This window comes from Mastacembelus armatus, chromosome 13 (genome assembly GCF_900324485.2).
Source record: "Mastacembelus armatus chromosome 13, fMasArm1.2, whole genome shotgun sequence".
Lineage (NCBI taxonomy): Eukaryota > Metazoa > Chordata > Actinopteri > Synbranchiformes > Mastacembelidae > Mastacembelus > Mastacembelus armatus.
In genome coordinates this window covers 15,160,151-15,178,174 of record NC_046645.1, presented here as the reverse complement: position 1 = coordinate 15,178,174, position 18,024 = coordinate 15,160,151, and the positions used below count along the sequence as shown (strand labels likewise).

Below are 18,024 nucleotides of genomic sequence, written 5' to 3'. Positions count from 1 at the left end.
AGGAATCCAACCCACAAAACAATCCAGATCCCAACTCACAAAACAACCAGCATCCTGAGAACCCCCAAAATGAGGAATCCAACCCACAAAACAATCCAAGTCATAACTCACAAAACAACCAGCATCCTGAGAACCCTCAAAGCAACCAGGAATCCAACCCACAAAACAATCCAGATCCCAACTCACAAAACAACCAGCATCCTGAGAACCCCCAAAATGAGGAATCCAACCCACAAAACAATCCAAGTCATAACTCACAAAACAACCAGCATCCTGAGAACCCTCAAAGCAACCAGGAATCCAACCCACAAAACAATCCAGATCCCAACTCACAAAACAACCAGCATCATGCCAACCCTCAAAATGAGGAGTCCAACCCACAAAACAATCCAATTCCCAAATCACAAAACAACCAGCATCCTGAGAACCCTCAAAGCAACCAGGAATCCAACCCACAAAACAATCCAAATCCCAACTCACAAAACAACCAGCATCCTGCCAATCCTCAACACAACCAGGAATCCAACCCACAAAACAATCCAGATCCCAACTCACAAAACAACCAGCATCCTGCCAACCGTCAAAACAACCAGGAATCAAACCCTCAAAATAACCAGCAATCCAACCCTCAAAATAACCAGGAATCCAACCCACAAAAAAAAACAGGAATCCAACCCTCCAAACAACCAGGAATCCAATCCACAAAACAACCAAGAATACAACCAACAAAACAACCATGAATCCAACCCAGAACACAACCAGGAATCCAACCCACAACACAACCAGGAACAGAATCCACAAAACAAGCAGGAATCCAACCCAGAACACAACCATGAATCCAACCCTCAAAACAACCAGGAATCCAATGCAGAACGCAATCAGGAATCTAACTCACAGAACAACCATGAATCCAACCCTCAAAACCATCAGGAATCCAATCCTCATAACAACCAGGAAACCAACCCTCAAAACAACCAGAAATCCAACTCACAAAACAACCAGGAAACCAACCCTCAAAACAACCAGGAATCCAATCCACAAAACAAACAAGAATCCAACCCACAAAACAACAAGGAATCCAACCCTCAAAACAACCAGGAATCCAACGCAGAACGCAACCAGGAATCTAACTCACAGAACAACCATGAATCCAACCCTCAAAACCATCAGGAATCCAATCCTCATAACAACCAGGAATCCAACCCTCAAAACAACCAGAAATCCAACTCACAAAACAACCAGGAAACCAACCCTCAAAACAACCAGAAATCCAACTCACAAAACAACCAGGAATCCAACCCAGAACACAACCATGAATCCAACCCTCAAAACAACCAGGAATCCAACCCACAAAACAACCACGAATCCAACCCTCAAAACAACCCGGAATCCAATCCACAAAACAACCATGAAACCAACCCAGAGCACAACCATGAATCCAATCCACGACACAGCCATGAATCCAATCCACAAAACAAACAAGAATACAACCCACAAAACAACAAGGAATCCAACCCTCAAAGCAACCAGGAATCCAACGCAGAACGCAACCATGAATCCAACCCTCAAAAACATCAGGAATCCAATCCTGATAACAACCAAGAATCCAATCCACAAAACAAGCAGGAATCCAACCCAGAACACAACCATGAATCCAACCCTCAAAACAACCGGGAATCCAATCCACAAAACAACCATGAAACCAACCCAGAGCACAACCATGAATCCAATCCACGACACAGCCATGAATCCAATCCACAAAACAAACAAGAATACAACCCACAAAACAACAAGGAATCCAACCCTCAAAACAACCAAGAATCCAACGCAGAACGCAACCATGAATCCAACCCTCAAAAACATCAGGAATCCAATCCTGATAACAACCAAGAATCCAAACCACAACACAACCATGAATCCAATCCACAAATCAAACAAGAATCCAACCCACAAAACAACCAGGAATCCAACTCTCAAAACCACCAGGAATCCAACCCACAATACAATCCAGATCCAAACTCAAAAAAATACAAGCATCCTGAGAACCCTCAAAGCAACCAGGAATCCAACCCACAAAGCAATCCAAATCCCAACTCACAAAACAACCAGCATCCTACCAACCCTCAAAATGAGGAATCCAACCCACAAAACAATCCAAATCCCAACCCACAAAACAACCAGCATCCTGAGAACCCTCAAAGCAACCAGGAATCCAACCCACAAAACAATCCAGATCCCAACTCACAAAACAACCAGCATCATGCCAACCCTCAAAGCAACCAGGAATCCAACCCACAAAACAATCCAAGTCATAACTCACAAAACAACCAGCATCCTGAGAACCCTCAAAGCAGCCAGGAATCCAACCCACAAAACAATCCAAGTCATAACTCACAAAACAACGAGCATCCTGAGAACCCTCAAAGCAACCAGGAATCCAACCCACAAAACAATCCAGATCCCAACTCACAAAACAACCAGCATCCTGAGAACCCCCAAAATGAGGAATCCAACCCACAAAACAATCCAAGTCATAACTCACAAAACAACCAGCATCCTGAGAACCCTCAAAGCAACCAGGAATCCAACCCACAAAACAATCCAGATCCCAACTCACAAAACAACCAGCATCATGCCAACCCTCAAAATGAGGAATCCAACCCACAAAACAATCCAAATCCCAACTCACAAAACAACCAGCATCCTGAGAACCCTCAAAGCAACCAGGAATCCAACCCACAAAACAATCCAAATCACAAAACAACCAGCATCCTGCCATTCCTCAACACAACCATGAATCCAACCCACAAAACAATCCAGATCCCAACTCACAAAACAACCAGCATCCTGCCAACCGTCAAAACAACCAGGAATCAAACCCTCAAAATAACCAGCAATCCAACCCTCAAAATAACCAGGAATCCAACCCACAAAAAAAAACAGGAATCCAACCCTCCAAACAACCAGGAATCCAATCCACAAAACAACCAAGAATACAACCAACAAAACAAGCAGGAATCCAACCCAGAACACAACCATGAATCCAACCCTCAAAACAACCAGGAATCCAATGCAGAACGCAATCAGGAATCTAACTCACAGAACAACCATGAATCCAACCCTCAAAACATGGGCATGATAATCCTACCAAAGTGAATATCAAACTGTACCGCCTTCATGTGGTTATGTCTGTGGACAAAGAAAAACGGTCCGGCAGCTGTCTCAGAGCAGTTTTATGGTCCAAGCGTCATTGAAACGAGACTGAATTCCGATAAGGACGAGAAGAACGTCGTGCTGTTTAATCTAGTGTTGCATTTCACATTAGTTGAAGTGTAAATGCGAGTTGAAATGAAGCCTCTGTGATACTTTTGCGGCATCGTATTGTTTATTAGAAAAATGCATTATATCATGATCATGAGGAGTTTTGAAATTCAACACAAGTGGGTTTTTGCAGCGGGGCGAAGAGAATTCAGAAATGACATTGTGGATCAGAGCGGGATTGCCCTGTGGTAAGCGACATAGTGGGCGGTAGACTGGGCATAGGCATTTTCTGGAGTCACCCTGAAGGTTTTCGCTGGAGCCACCAAGCAGTTTTTCATCATGACTGCGGTAACAGGAACAGAAAGGTTTCTCCTACACTTGACCCACGGACGACTGCATTGAGCTATTATGCCGTGCCCACAAATGATATGGCAATATCCAAAGTGAATATCAACTTAACGTCCCACTGTACCGCCTCATGTAGTCTGACTGTGCAACGATCAAGTCCGCAAGCTCTTTCTTGCGCTTAGTCACGTTCATTGAACGAGACTGAAGCCATATAGGACAAGGAGATAGACGCTTCCTGCTGTTTAACTCAGTGTGTTCATTGCCAACATGTTTGGAGTGTAATGAGATGAAAGAAGCCTCTGGGGAATACTTTGGGCTGCACTTAGTGAGTTTAGAAAAATGCATTATATTATATCATCGGAAAATTGATTTTTGGCATAAAGGGCATGATAATCATATCCAAAGGGAATATCACTGCTACCGCGTCATGTGGTTTTTTGTATGTCTGTGGCAAAAGAAACGAGTCGCAGCTGATTCAGAGCATTTTTGTGTCCTATTCATTGAACGAGACTGGAAATTCCTATAGGACGAGAGAAGAGCTGCTGGGTTTAAATCTAGTGTTCATTTCACATGTGTTGAGTGTAAATGAGTTGGAATGAAGCCATCTGTGAATACCTTTTGCGCTGCCCTTTATCTGTTTTTAGAAATGCATTATATCATTCATGAGGAGTTTTGAATTCAAAACAGGGGGGGCTGGGAGTGTGTTGTTGCCAGCAGGGCGAAGAGAATTCAGAAATGACAGGTGATCAGAAGCGGGGGAATTTGCCCTGTGTAAGACAGAGCATATTGCGGTAGACTGGGCACGTCCTTTCCGGGACTGTCCCCCGGAAAGTTTTCGCTGGAGCCACAAAGGACGCTGAAAACCAAAACTAAAAAAAGTCAGAACTGAAAGAACGAAAAAAAGCAGACCTCAGAAGTTTCAGTCATGACATGCGTTAACAGGAACAGAAGGTTTTCCTCCTGACCAGGACGACTGCATTGCATAGTTATGCCTGCACAACAATGATAAGTCAATATCCAAGTGAGATATCAAACTGTTACCGTCTCATCGGTACCAGCTATCATGTAGTCATGACCTGTGCAACGAATCAAAGATCGCGCTCGTTATTGCGCTGTATCAGCGTTCATTGAACGAGACTGTAAGCCATAGAGGACAATGAGAGACGCTTCTTGCTGTTTTAACTCAGTGGTTGTTCATTCTCACATGTGAATTTGGAGTGTAATGAGTTGAAATAGAGCCTCTGATGAAGCTTTTAGGCTGCACCTTAATTGAGTTTAGAAAAAGGCATTATAGAATATCAGAATGATATCTTTGGGCATTGGGCATGATAAATCCCTATCCAAAGTGAATATCAACTGTACCGCTCATGTTAGCTTATGTCTGTGCAAAGAAACGAGTCGCAGCTGTTTCCGAGCAGTTTTTGTCCTCGTCATTGAACGAGCTGTAATTCCGAATTAGGACGAGGAGAAGCGTCTGCTGTTATAAATCAGTGTCATTTTCACATGTTTTTTAGGTGCTAATAAGTTGAAAATGAAGCCATCTGTGAGACTGTGGGCTGCACCTTATTGTTTTTAGAACAATGCATTATATCAGTATCAGAGGATTTTTGAATTCAAAACAGTGGTTTATGCAGCAGTGGCTAAGAGAATATACCAGAAACTGACAGAGTGATCAGAGCAGGGAATTTGCGCCTGTGTAACCGAGCATAGTGCGAGTAGGACTGGAGCACGAGCTTTCTGGATGTCACCCCTGAACGTTTTTCGAGCTGGAGCCCCAGACAGTTTTCACATACATGACTGCGCTTAACAGGAAGCAGAAAGTTTCTCCTCCGGACCAAGACGACTGCATTGCGAGTATAGGCCGTGCCCAAACAAATGATAGTCAATATCCAAAGTGAAATATCAACTTAACGTCTCCACTGTACCGCTCTGTAGTCCCATGAATGTGGCAACGATCAGCGTCGATAGCTCGTTACTTGCGCTGGGTCAGCGTTCTTGAACAACGACTGAAGCCCATATATGGGACAAGGAGAGACGCTCTGCTTTTTAACGTCATGGTGTTCATATTCACATGTTTTGGAGTGTAAAGAGTTAAAATGAAGCCTCTGCTGAATACTTTTGGCTGCACCTTATTGAGGTTAGAAATGCATTTAGATGAATATCACGATGATTTTTGGGCAGGGCATGATATCCAGATCCAAAGTGAAAGATCAACTGTACCGCTTCATGTGGTTGACTGGCTGCGCAAAGAACGAGTCGCAGCTGTTTCAGAGCTTTTTTTTGTACCTCGTTCATTGAATCGAGACGGAATGCCTAGAGGACGGAGAAGGTCGGCTGGTTAAATCAGTGTTCATGTCAGATGTTGCTGAGTGTAAATGAGTTGAATGAAGCCTCTGTGAATACTTTTGGCTGCACTTATTGTTTTTAGAAATGCATTATATAATTATCATGAGGAGTTTTGAATTCAAACAGTGGTTTGGCAGCAGGGGCGAAGAGAATTCAGAATGACAGTGTGATCAAGCGGGGATTTGCACCTTGTGTAAGACGAGCAATGGGCGTAGGACGGGGCACGGCTTTCTAGATTGTCCCCCTGAAAGATTTTTCGCGTGGAGCACCCAGGCAGTGTTCAGGTCTGACGGCGTAACAAGGAACGAAGGTTTCTCCTCCTGCCCAGGAACGACTGCATTGCAGTAGGCGCGTGGCCAACAAATGAATAGTCCAATATCCAAAGTGAATATCAACTATAACGGCTCACTGTACCGCGTCATGTAGTTATGACTGTGCAACGAGCAAGTCGCAGCTCGGTCTTGCGCTGTAGTAGCGGTCATTGAACGAGACTGAAGCCATATAGGAAACAAGGAGAGCGGTCTGCTTGTTTAACTCAGTGTGTTCAGTTCACATGTTTTGGAAGGTAAATGAGTTGCAAATGAGGCCTCTGTGAATATTTTGGCAGCCACTGTCTTGAGTTTAGACAATGCATTATAGTCATATCAACGAGATTTTTGTGGCATCGGGCCTGATACTTCCCTACCAAATGAATATCAACGGTACCGATTCATGTGGTTATGTCGGTGCAAAGAAACTAGTCGCAGCTGTTTCAGAGGCAGTTTTTTGGCCTCGTTCATTGACGAGACTGTATTCCTATAGGACGAGAGAAGCGGCTGCTGTTTTAAATCAGTGTTCAGTTCACATGTTTTGAGTGTAAATGAGTTGAAAATGAAGCCTCTGTGAATACTTTTTGGACTGCACCTTAATGTTTTTAGAAAAAGGCATGATATCATTGATATGAGGATTTATTTGAAATTCAAAACAAGTGGTTTTGCGCAGGGCGAGAGAGAATGCGAAATGAACAGTGTGGATCACCAAAGAAAGAAAGGTAGAGGAGTAAAGTAAAAAAAAAAAAAAAAAAAAAAAAAAAAAAAAAAAAAAAAAAAAAAAAAAAAAAAAAAAAAAAAAAAAAAAAAAAAAAAAAAAAAAAAAAAAAAAAAAAAAAAAAAAAAAAAAAAAAAAAAAAAAAAAAAAAAAAAAAAAAAAAAAAAAAAACAAAAAAAAAAAAAAAAAAAAAAACAAAAAAAAAAAAAAAAAAAAAAAAAAAAAAAAAAAAAAATACCCCACCAACCATGAAAGCAAACAACCAACAAAACAGCAAACCCCATCATACAGGTACCAAAAAATATAAACCCACAGCCCCCAAACACAACCCGACCACTAACGCCCTCTCCCAAAATCAACCTAGCACCAAAAAAAGCACACACATCCCCCTGCCTCCCAAGCCATTCGAACCTAACCGCCCACCCAGCCCACTCTCATAACCGGCGCCCACCACCACCCACCACCCCCCGCCCCCCCCCACCACTAAACAATCCCACCGCCGCCCTTTTCAACAGCTCCTGGGATCACGGCGAATTTCATACCTAATATCTGACCCCTTCCGCCCCGCTAGAACCCCATACCACGGACCCCCCCACACACAACGCCACCACACCCCCACCCCCCCTCCCCTTCTCCCAACCCACCAACCCGCACCACAAACTCCACGCAACCTCCCCCCCTCCACCCCCTCTCCCCAATCCCCCTCCCCGACACCACCGAGCCACGCCCCCCCCTGCAATCGGTAGCCACCCACCACTCCTCTCGCCACTTACCCGCTGCATCATCCCCCACACACACCCACGTCCCCTTCCGGCCGCGCGCGACCATCCTCCCGCGCGCCGCGTACACGACCCCCACTCCAAGCGCCCAGTCACCCCTCACTACCCTTCTCTCCCCTACCGCCCCGCCCCCATCACCCCACTCTTATCCTACTACACCACCCAAATACCCCACACCCCCCTCCGAACTCCTCACACCCCTACCCCCTACCCCCCCCCACATTCCCCCCCACATCCCCCACCACGACAACCCACATCCACACCACAGACCTCCCCACACCACCCCGCCTTTCCGCCCCACACCCCCCCCCTTCCCGCGAAACTGCCCCCCACCCCACCCCCCACCACCCCCCCCCCCCCATCCCCCCCACCACCCCCCCCCCCCCCCACCCCCCCACCCCCCACCCCCACCCCCCCCCCCCCCCCCACCACCCACACCATAGTTCTCCCCCCCCCTCTCACCTCACCACACACTTCCCACCACCAAGCCACTACACCCCACGGCCACCCCCCGCCCCCCCGTTCACCAATCCTCCCCCACTTTACCCCCCTCCTTCTTCGCTCTGACCCCCCCCCCTATCCTCCCCCCCCGACCCAAGCACAATTCACCCCCTTACCCCCCCGCCACTCCCCCACCCCCCACCCCCCCCGACCCCAAATCAAAACCTCATCTACCAACCCCACAACCCTCTCCCACCCCGCGTCACCCGACCGCGCCACCTCGGACCGTGAGCCTGCCCCCCCCCAACCCCAACGTCCAACCCCCACACCCCACGCCCCTCACCCAGCCCACCCCCCAACCCCACCAGCGACCCACCACCACCCCCTCCTTCCCCCCCTCTGCAGGCCCCCCGTCCGGCACCATCCCCATTGCCCCCCCCCCGACTCATCCACACCCCACCCCCCGCCACCGCCCCCCACCCCCAACACGCTAGCCTCCCCCATTTGCCCACCCCCCCCTTCCCCCCCACAACACCCCCCACCCACCCCCCCAGCCTATCCACCCACACCACACACCACCAGCCCCAACACTCCACCACCACTATCCGCCCCACCACCACCCCCACCCACCCCCTCACAACCCAACCCGCACCGCCTAGTCCCCCATCGCTCCCCACGAATCCCCCCGACGCCCCCTACCCCCCACACCCCTCCACCCTCCCGCCCACCCCAACCCCCCCCCCATCCCCGCCCCCCAGCCCCCCCCCGCCCACCTCCCTCACCCCAAACACCCCCCCCCCCTCACAGGACCAACCCCCCCAACCGCCCTCCCCGCGACACCCACCCCCTGCGCTCCCCCCCCCCCCTCCCCACCCCCCCAGCCTCCCCCCCCAACCCCCCCTCCACACTCCTCCTCTCCCCCACCCCCCGCGTCCCCCTCCCTCCCCTCACCCCACCCCCTCACCACCCCCCACTCTCCCCCCCCCCCCCTCCCCCCCCACTCAACCCACCCACCCCCCCCCTCCCCCACACCTCCCCCACACACCACCACCCTCACCACCCTCACCCGACCACCTCCCAACCGACAACCACCCCCCTCACCAACCTCCGCTCTCTCCTCCCGCCCACCTCCCCCGCCTCAAGACGCCAACCTGCCTTCCGCCCGCTCCATCCACCCCACGCGTCCGCCCCCGTCAGCACATTCCCGCCGGCACCCCTCATCGCGCCCCCAACCCCCGCCCCCACCCCTCCCGCACCCCCTACCTCCCCCACCCCACCTCCCCTATCCCCCTCCTCCTTTCCCCTCACGCCCCCCTCCTTCTCCCCCCCCCCCCCCCACCCCCCACCGCCTCCCCCCACCAAACCCACCCCAACCCCCCCGACACCTCCACCCCCCCGCGACCTTCTCTAATCTCTTCCCACATCCCCCGGGCCCCCTGTCACCTACCATCCCCAACCCCCGTACTTTCACCCCCCCCCCACGCCCCCCTCTCAACCCAATCCCGCTCACTCTCACACAACAACACCCCACCCAACACCGACCCTAATCCGCCCCACCTCCGACGCCCCCCCCCCCGCAACTCAATCCCTCCACTATCCCAACCCCACCCCCCCCCCCGTCACTCTCATCACCCCCCCCCCCCTCCCCCCTCCGACCCTCTTCCGCCAACCCCCCCCCGCCGGCCCCGACACAGCCCCCCCCCAACCCCACGACCCACCTTCAGCACCCCCCCCCCTACCACACCAACCCCCCCCACACGCCCCCCCCCCCGCCCGCCCCCACTCCGCCCCGTCACCCCCCGCCCTCCCCGCGCCCCGCGCCGGCACCACTACACCAACCCAGTGACCCCGCCATTACCTTCCACTACCCCCAACACCACCTACCCCACCCCCACCCACACCACCCCTCCCCGGCGTGCCTCTCCCGGCCCCCGACACATCCCACACTCCCACCCACACCCCCACCCGCATTTCCACCACGCACCCCACGCCGCCACCCGCCCCCACGTCACCCGCACCCACGTCACCAACAACCCACCGCCGGCCCGCACCCACACACCCGTTCCCCGCCCCCCATCATACTCCCCCCCCCCCAGCCTCCCATCGCCCTACACCCCCCAGATTTCACCCTCCCCCCCTTCCCCACCCGACGCTAATCCTACTCTCCAAACTAAAACATCCGGCAACTGCACAAGCGCACACCCCCCTCACCCCAGCCACCCCCCCCACCTCCCCCCCCCCCCACTTTCCCCCCCCCCGACCCCTCCCCCCCTCCCTCACCCCCCCCTCCCCTCCCCCTCCCCCCCCCACCTGTACCCCCCCATCTCCCCCCCCCACCCCACCGCCGACACCACTAACTCCCTCCTTCCCTGCACCCCCCACCCCCCCCTCTACCCCTTCCACCCTGCGCACCATTCCACGCCCCTACCTTCCCCTTACACCTCATCGCCAACTCCACCCCCCCCTCCGCCAACCCCACCCTAGACCACCACCAGCCACACCTACCAACCACCACTCCCACCCAACCCGCCCTCCCCACACACACCCCCACCACCGCCCACCCCCACCTCTCCAGCCCCATCACCCCTTCCACCGCCTTCCGCATTCGCCGCTCAGTCGCCCCCCCCCCACTCGCCCCACCACCCCCCCCCCCCGTTCCTTCTCCCGCCCCACCCGCCCGAGCAGTTCCTCCTCCCTCCCCCTCCCCCCCCCCCTCCCGCTCACCTACCACCGCACCCCCCCCCCCCCCCTCCTCCACTCCTTCCCCCCTCCCCCCCCCCCCCCCCTCCTACCCCCCCCCCCCCCCCCCCCCCCCCACCCCCCACCCCCACAGCGCGCCCCCCAGCCCCCCCCCCCCACCCCCCCCCCCCCCCCCCACTACCCCCCCCCCCCCACCCCCCCCCCCATCCCCCTCCCCCCTACCACTCCCTCACTCTCCTCCTCCCTCACCCCCCACTCCGCTTCTCCAAACCTCTCCACACCTCACCCCCCGTACCACCCGCGCTCTTCCCGCTTTTCAGCCGCGCCACCCCCCTCCCCCACCACCCCTCCCCCCCCTCCCCTCCTCCCCTCCTCCACCCCCTCCCCCCCCCCCCCCCCACTCACCCCCCGCCCCCGCACCCCCAAACCCACCCTCCTCCCTCCCTCCCCCCCCCCGGCCTCGCCCCCCCCCACACCTTACTCCGCGCCCGCCTTACCCCCATCCGACCCCCCCCCACCCCCTACCCACCCCCCCCCCCTCCCCCCACCCACCCCCAGCCCCACCCCACCCCCCCACATTCCCCCTCCCTCACCCGCCCCATGCCGCCCCCCTGCCCGCCGCCCACCCCCCCTCACCCTCCACCACACCCCCCCACCCTCCCCACCCCTCGCCCCCTGACCCACCCCACCCGCACCACCCGCCACCCCACGACACCAACAACAACCCCCAAAACCACCGCATCAACCTGGGCCCCCCCACCCCCTAGGCAACCGCCCCCAGAATCTCCCCTGTTCCCCTCCCCCGCCCCCCTCCAACCCCCACCCCCCGTCCGACAGTCCTTCTACGAGCCCCGGTCAGGGCCCCAGTCCCCGCCACACCCTTCCTCCCACTCCCCCCCCCGCCACTGAACTCCCCACATTATTCAACACCCCCACAACCTCTCCCCCCCATCCACAACCCGCCCCCTCCCCCCCCACACCCCCACCGCCCTGCACCCCCCCCCCTCCCCACCCCCCCTTACCTACCCCCCCCCGGCCCCCTTGCACCCCCACCCCCCCCCACCACCCCGCCCCCCCTCCCACCTGCCCCCGCTCTCTCGCCTCCAGCCACCCCCGATCCCCTTCCCATCCACCCACGCATTCCTTCCTCCTTCCCGCACCCAACCCCTCACCTCACACCGTCCCCCCCACACACACCCCCCTCCCCCCCTCCATTCTACGCCCCCACCCGACACCCACCCCACGAAACCTCCGCCACGCCCAAATCCACACACCCTCCCCCCATCCACTCGTCTCTGCCTCCCCCTCAACCCACCTCTCTCCCCCCGCGCCCACCCCCCCCACCGCATACACCCCCCACCCCCCCCACTCCCCCCAGCCCCCCACACACAAACACCCCCCCTTCGACACCCTCCCCCACCACAACACCCTCAACCCCGCCCCCCCTCCCCTTACCGTCTCACCCCCCCCCCCCGCCCCCAGACGGTCGTCACCACCCAACCCCCGCCGGACGAACCACTCCCCCGCCGCCCCCAACACCAATTCCCCCTACACCCCCCCCCCCCCCTCCCCCTCGCCCCCCTCCCAGCCCGGACCAGAAGCGCCCCCCACCACTCCATAGCTCCCCCCCCCCCGGCTAACCCCCTACTTCCCACCCCCCCCCCAGACGCCCATCCCCCCCCCCCCCCACCCCCGGACTCGAATGTCCACGCCCCCCCCACAAACCCCCTTCTCTCCTCTATTCACACCCGCACTCCCCACCGCCGCCCATCCCCCCGACACCTCTCATCCCCATCCCCCCCTCCCCTGCCACCCTTATGCCATCCCCCCCCACTCACCGACCGCACCCCCCACTCCATCAACTCCCATCACCCCCCCCTTTGCCAAAAAACACCCGCCACACCCCCACACCCAACCCCCCCACCCGCCACCCTCATCCCCCAACCTCCCCCAAATGTAAGCCATCGCCAAACTCCCCTCCTCCTCCCCACCTCAGCCCCCACAGCCCCCCCCCTCACCACAAATCCACCAATCCCCCCCACACACCAACCCCCCCCTACTCCCACCCCCACCCTAACCCCTCCTCCACTCTCCCCCTTCTCGTCACCCTCGCCCCTTCCCTCCCACCCTACCCGCCCGCCACCCGTCCGTCACCACCTCCCCTCCACGTGTCTCGTCCCCCCCCCCCCTTCCCACCTCTCCCTCCACCCCCCCCCCCCCCCCCCCTCCCCCCCTACCCCGACACAATCCCCAGCCCCCTTCCCTACTCCCCCCCCCCTTGCCCCTCCATGTCCCATCCTCCCCCCCCCCCCTCCCTCCCTCCCTCGCTCCCCACTACCGCCCCAACCCAACGACCTCCCACCCTCCACCCCCCCGCCTACGCCCGCCACCCTCCCCACCCACCCTCCCGCCACAACTCCCCCGCCACCTCCCTGAGAGCCAAATCACCCACTCTGCAACCACCACTCCTCACCTCCCCCCATCCACTCCCCACCAGCACGCCCTGCCCCGCTGTAGACCCCCCTTCGACACAACCGCACCGCCCCCCCACACTCGCCCAAACCTCCCACGGACCGCCATCCACGCCTCCCTCCCCAACCGCCCTCTTCTCCCCCTCCCGCAACGACCCCCCCACCCCACCACACCCAAACCCCCTCTACCCCGCCCCCCTCCGGCGCCAGCCCCCGACCCCAACCCCACCCCTACCATCCTCCCCCTCCTCCCTCCCTCCCCCCCCCTCCACCACCCCCCCACCCCCCCACCCCCATTCTGGACTCACCACGTCCGCTTCTCCCCCTCCAACCCCCCCAATACCGAGCCTTCACCATCCCCCAACCCACCTGACCCCCACGCCCCGAACTCCCGCCGACCCCTGCCCCCCCGCACCAAAACCCACCACCCCACCCCCCATACTACTCCCCCCGCCCCCCCCAACTACGCCACCGGCCCGCACCCTCTGCCATCCCCCCACACCAACCCCCGCCCACCCCCACTGCGCCTACCCCCCCTACCCTCCCCCCCCCCGCACACACCCCCGCACTCCTTCGCCCCCCACCCGCCCACCCCTCCGCCGACCCCCCTCACCACCCTCCCCGCACTGAAACCCCCCGCCACCTACCTCCCTCCCACCTAACAACCACCAGCAAACCCCACCCCCCACCCACAACGCCCACAGAACCAACTGCACCACAGCCCCCTCAACCATAGCCACTTACACTTCGCTTCCCCCCCCCCCCACCACCCGATCAGCCTTCATGCCCCACCGACCCCCCCACTAAGACCACCTCCCGTCCCCCGCTCTCCGTACCCCCCAACCACAACGCGAACCGAACTCCCCCACCGGCCCCACCCTACGGCCACCAATACCCCACACCCCCCTCCCCAGCACAACCCCCCACTCTCAACCCCATCTACCCCTCTACCCCCACTCCCCCCCGGCCCCCCCCCCCCCCCCCACAGGCCAACCCCCAGCCCCCCCCCCCGTCCCTCCCAGCCGCCATACCGCGAACTCTTCGCCACGTTCCGCACACTCCAGACCCCCCCTCACCCCCCCCTTTCCCCTCCCCTCCCCCCCCTCCCCCCACACCCCTCCCATACCTGCCCCTCCCCCGCCACACCTCCCCCCTCCCACCCCCCCCCCCCCCCCGCCCCCCCCCCCCCCCCTTCCCTGTCCCCCCCCCCCCCCCCCCCCCCTCCCCCCCTTCCCCCCCCTCCCCTCCCACCCACCCCCCCGCCCCTCACACACCCCCCACTCCCCCACCCAGCACCCAGCACACGCCAACAACGCACCCCTCCCTTGCCCCCGCAAGCATCCCTTCGCCCCCCCTACCGACCCTCCCCCCGCTCGCCTCATCCTCCCTCCCGCATCAACCACGACCGCCCGACCCCCCCACCCACCCCCCCTCCCCCCCCCACCCCCCCCCCCCTTGCATAAACACCAACGCGTCTCCCTCCCTCACCACCCCCATACCCCCTCACCACCCACCTCCCCACCCCCCCCGCCGCCACCCCCTCCCCTCCCCCCACCAACCCCCTCCTCAACCCCCCTCACCCACCCCCCCTCCCCATACCCCTCCCCGGACTCTCCCGACCCCCCCCACCCCCCAGCACCTCCACGCCCACGCCCAACCGCCTCCGACCCCCCGCCTCCCCGCAACTGAACCCCGCGCCGCCTCCCCCCACCTCCCCCACCGCCCCCCCCGCCCCCCCACCCTCGCTATTCACCCCGGCCCCTCCCCATCCCACACCACCCCACGCCCTCCCCCCCCCCCTCCCGCCCCCCACCACCCCGTCCGACACCCACCTACCCACCACGCCACGCTAGCTCCTCAAGCCACAAGGACCCCGGCCCTCCAAAATATCTAAAGTTGTAAAGGCCCCACTTGCTCACCCCCCACCGATGCCAAACAACGTCCTATTACCTCTCCCCTCCCGTTTCACCCATTTCATCACACACTGTTTGTAGGCAAGCCACCCTCTCCTTCAGAAGCCCTGATTTACCAATCTCTCTCTCAAAACCCCTACCCCCCCTTAGCCCACGCACCCCCAACCCCGACAACTTCATTTTTTTTTCCCCCCACCTATCCTTTCTTCTCAGCCCCCAACAGCCTCCACCCCCGTTGAAATCACTAAACTCCCCCCCCCACACGCATCCTTCACCACACCTCCAACACCATCTTTACCCTCATACATGTAACCATCACCTCCGCACCCACAGCCATAAAACACTTACCAAACCTACATACCCGCACCACACTTACAACCACCCACTATTTCAACACTCCCCCACAATCCCACCACCCACACCTCCCCCAGCCATAGAGCTCAACCTAACCTATTTTTTTCCCTATTTCTCTTCCCTTCTTTCCTTTCTTTTTCACTATTCTTTTCTTTAGCCAGTAGTTGTCCATGTCACCCAGGTCGTACTCCAGTTCCTTCATGCTTCCCTTTCTTGGATTCTGCCTTGGTATGGTTACTGGTTCCTGTTCAGGGAGGTTGCTGTGGTCTGCTCTCAGGTCTGCCAGCCACTGGGCATTGGTGTTATGTGATGCCTCCCTCTTCCATATGTTTTTCCAGTATTGTTCAGTCTCTAGCCTTGGTAGGTCTTTTCTCATTGTACTGCCCTGCCACTGAGAGTATACTTTGGATGGTTCGGTGGAGAATACCCTGTTTATTCTGCTTGCTCCTATTTCTCTGGTGAAGCCACTGACTGGCACTCCTGTTCCTCTCCACATTCAGCCTCCTTTTTACCTTCTTTAAACAATATTTTCTCATCAGATCTTTATGGAAATTAAACAAATTAACCTCATAGAGAAATTTCACTGTATGATTGAGATTCAAACGTTCATCACAGCTTTTAAACATTGTTTGGAATGATTGCTGTGTTTTCTTCAGAAATACAACAGGGGGCAGCCAAGACAACTGTTTCATTTTCATGCAGGTCCCAACGTGTCAAAAAATTGATTAAGCTAAATTACAAGAGCATTATGAAAGTACACTGATGAGAACTTATATATAAAGACCTAGTGTCAAAGAGGTGGGATGCCTGCAGATAGGACTCTGTAAAATTCCTCGCATATCTTAGACCTATAAGTCAGAGGTGTCCACCTTTGGTCTTTGAGGGTCATTGCCCTGCTTGTTTTCCAACTATCCCTGTCATGCCCACTGCTGATTACCAGGATCTGGTGTGTTCAGCCTTTTTGACACTTTTTTTTTGAGTACCCATACACATTAAACTAGAAGCTGCATTTTAAAGGCTTTTAAAATAAATGTCTTCATTGAATACAGGGAAACCAATGTTATAATCTGCCACCTCAGGGACATGGAGAAAAGTCAAATGTTGTACTGACTCATTACAATGGTGACATGGAGCCATCTGGCCAAACAAGTTCCATCAGGTTTCTACATAACAGATCAAAGAAAACATTTTGACTTCAGTAATTAAATTAATTGTCTAATTATTGCCCAGTGTAATGAAATGTTCCATCATTACATTGTCGTGTAAGAGATATACTGTAGGTATGCTATGAATTTTTCAGTGGTCATGTGTAGCTAGTGTAGTCACACCTTTTTCTTGTGGCGTGAGGATTAATGTGCAAGTGTTAACTGGGTCATGTGTAAAAGTTTGAATTATGTTCTATTTTTTCCCCTATTGCTCAACATACATTTAGACAACTGGCTTTGAAAAAAGAAACTAACAAAAAAACCCCATCAAGATAGAAATGTTTATATTTACGCCTCAGCAAATTATGTTACATTAGTCCTTATTTAAAGTGTAAGGATGTCCAAATGGTCACTGTAATTTCATCCTCCAACACCAGAAGAATATGTTCTCCAGCTTGTTGCCAAATATCTGGTGAGCTGATTGGGTACAGTAGGTTTTTCTTCTGGAATAAAAGTCATTACATCACTGCTTTCAAGAATGGTGCCAACACATGGGACAACAATACGTGTTTGTCCTCCACCTCCATGCATGTGAATAATTAAAATAATTGTTAGTTATTATTAAGTGCTTATTATACTTTGGGTGGGTACTATAACAAAAATTGTAGTGTATGTGGGTGTTTACTTTTTGCTTCTAAATGGGCTTTTTCCTGATACCAGTGAGCTATTTAAGATCAGAAGCTGAGGCTGGAATTTGGGGGGTGGAGGGTGGAGGGGGGGAGTATTGCAAGAGATGAGCCAGTTCCTTGGTCTTTCCAGACGCAATGGGACAAGTGATCGGTAGATTTTGAAAAGGCAACAGGTCTCAAGATCTAACGACTTTGGATACACACTTTTCCACTAATGGCTAATTACACAATTTTTGTGATGAAAGCGAAACAGGATATTCTACTCTTACCTAGTTTAGTCTTTGAGTATATGTTCAAGCTGCATTATAACTGTGTATGTAAGCCAAATTACCTAAAGTATTTTTGTTGTTTGTAGGAATATATGAACAGATAATAGAAAACTTTTTGCTCAGAAACTGTTTTTCATAGATGTACACACCTGACATAAGACACACAGGAGATAACTGTAGATCCAGAGAATAAAGCATAACAAGAGTACCTTCTCTTCTCAATCTTTGCACAAAAACAAATAAGCACATTCCCAAAATGCGGAACTATTCCTTTAAAGAATA

General features: G+C 55.6%; 1 protein-coding gene across 1 annotated transcript; it reads left to right on the top strand.

Moving 5' to 3' along the window:
* Positions 1-13,189: 13,189 nt before the first annotated feature.
* Positions 13,190-15,225, top strand: LOC113134564 (leucine-rich repeat extensin-like protein 3). The gene is made up of 2 exons (XM_026314016.1): positions 13,190-13,575; positions 15,009-15,225. Exons 1-2 carry the CDS (start codon positions 13,190-13,192, stop codon positions 15,223-15,225), a joined length of 603 nt encoding a protein of 200 aa, XP_026169801.1.
* Positions 15,226-18,024: the final 2,799 nt, after the last annotated feature.

What these genes read in the sequence shown, in the direction of transcription:
- LOC113134564 (XM_026314016.1), top strand. Translation starts at nt 13,190, where the DNA reads ATGTCCCATCCTCCCCCCCCCCCCTCCCTCCCTCCCTCGCTCCCCACT. An exon ending in CTCTACCCCGCCCCCCTCCG is followed by an intron (nt 13,576 to 15,008) that starts GCGCCAGCCCCC and finishes CCCACCCCCCAG; the next exon opens with CACCTCCACGCCCACGCCCA.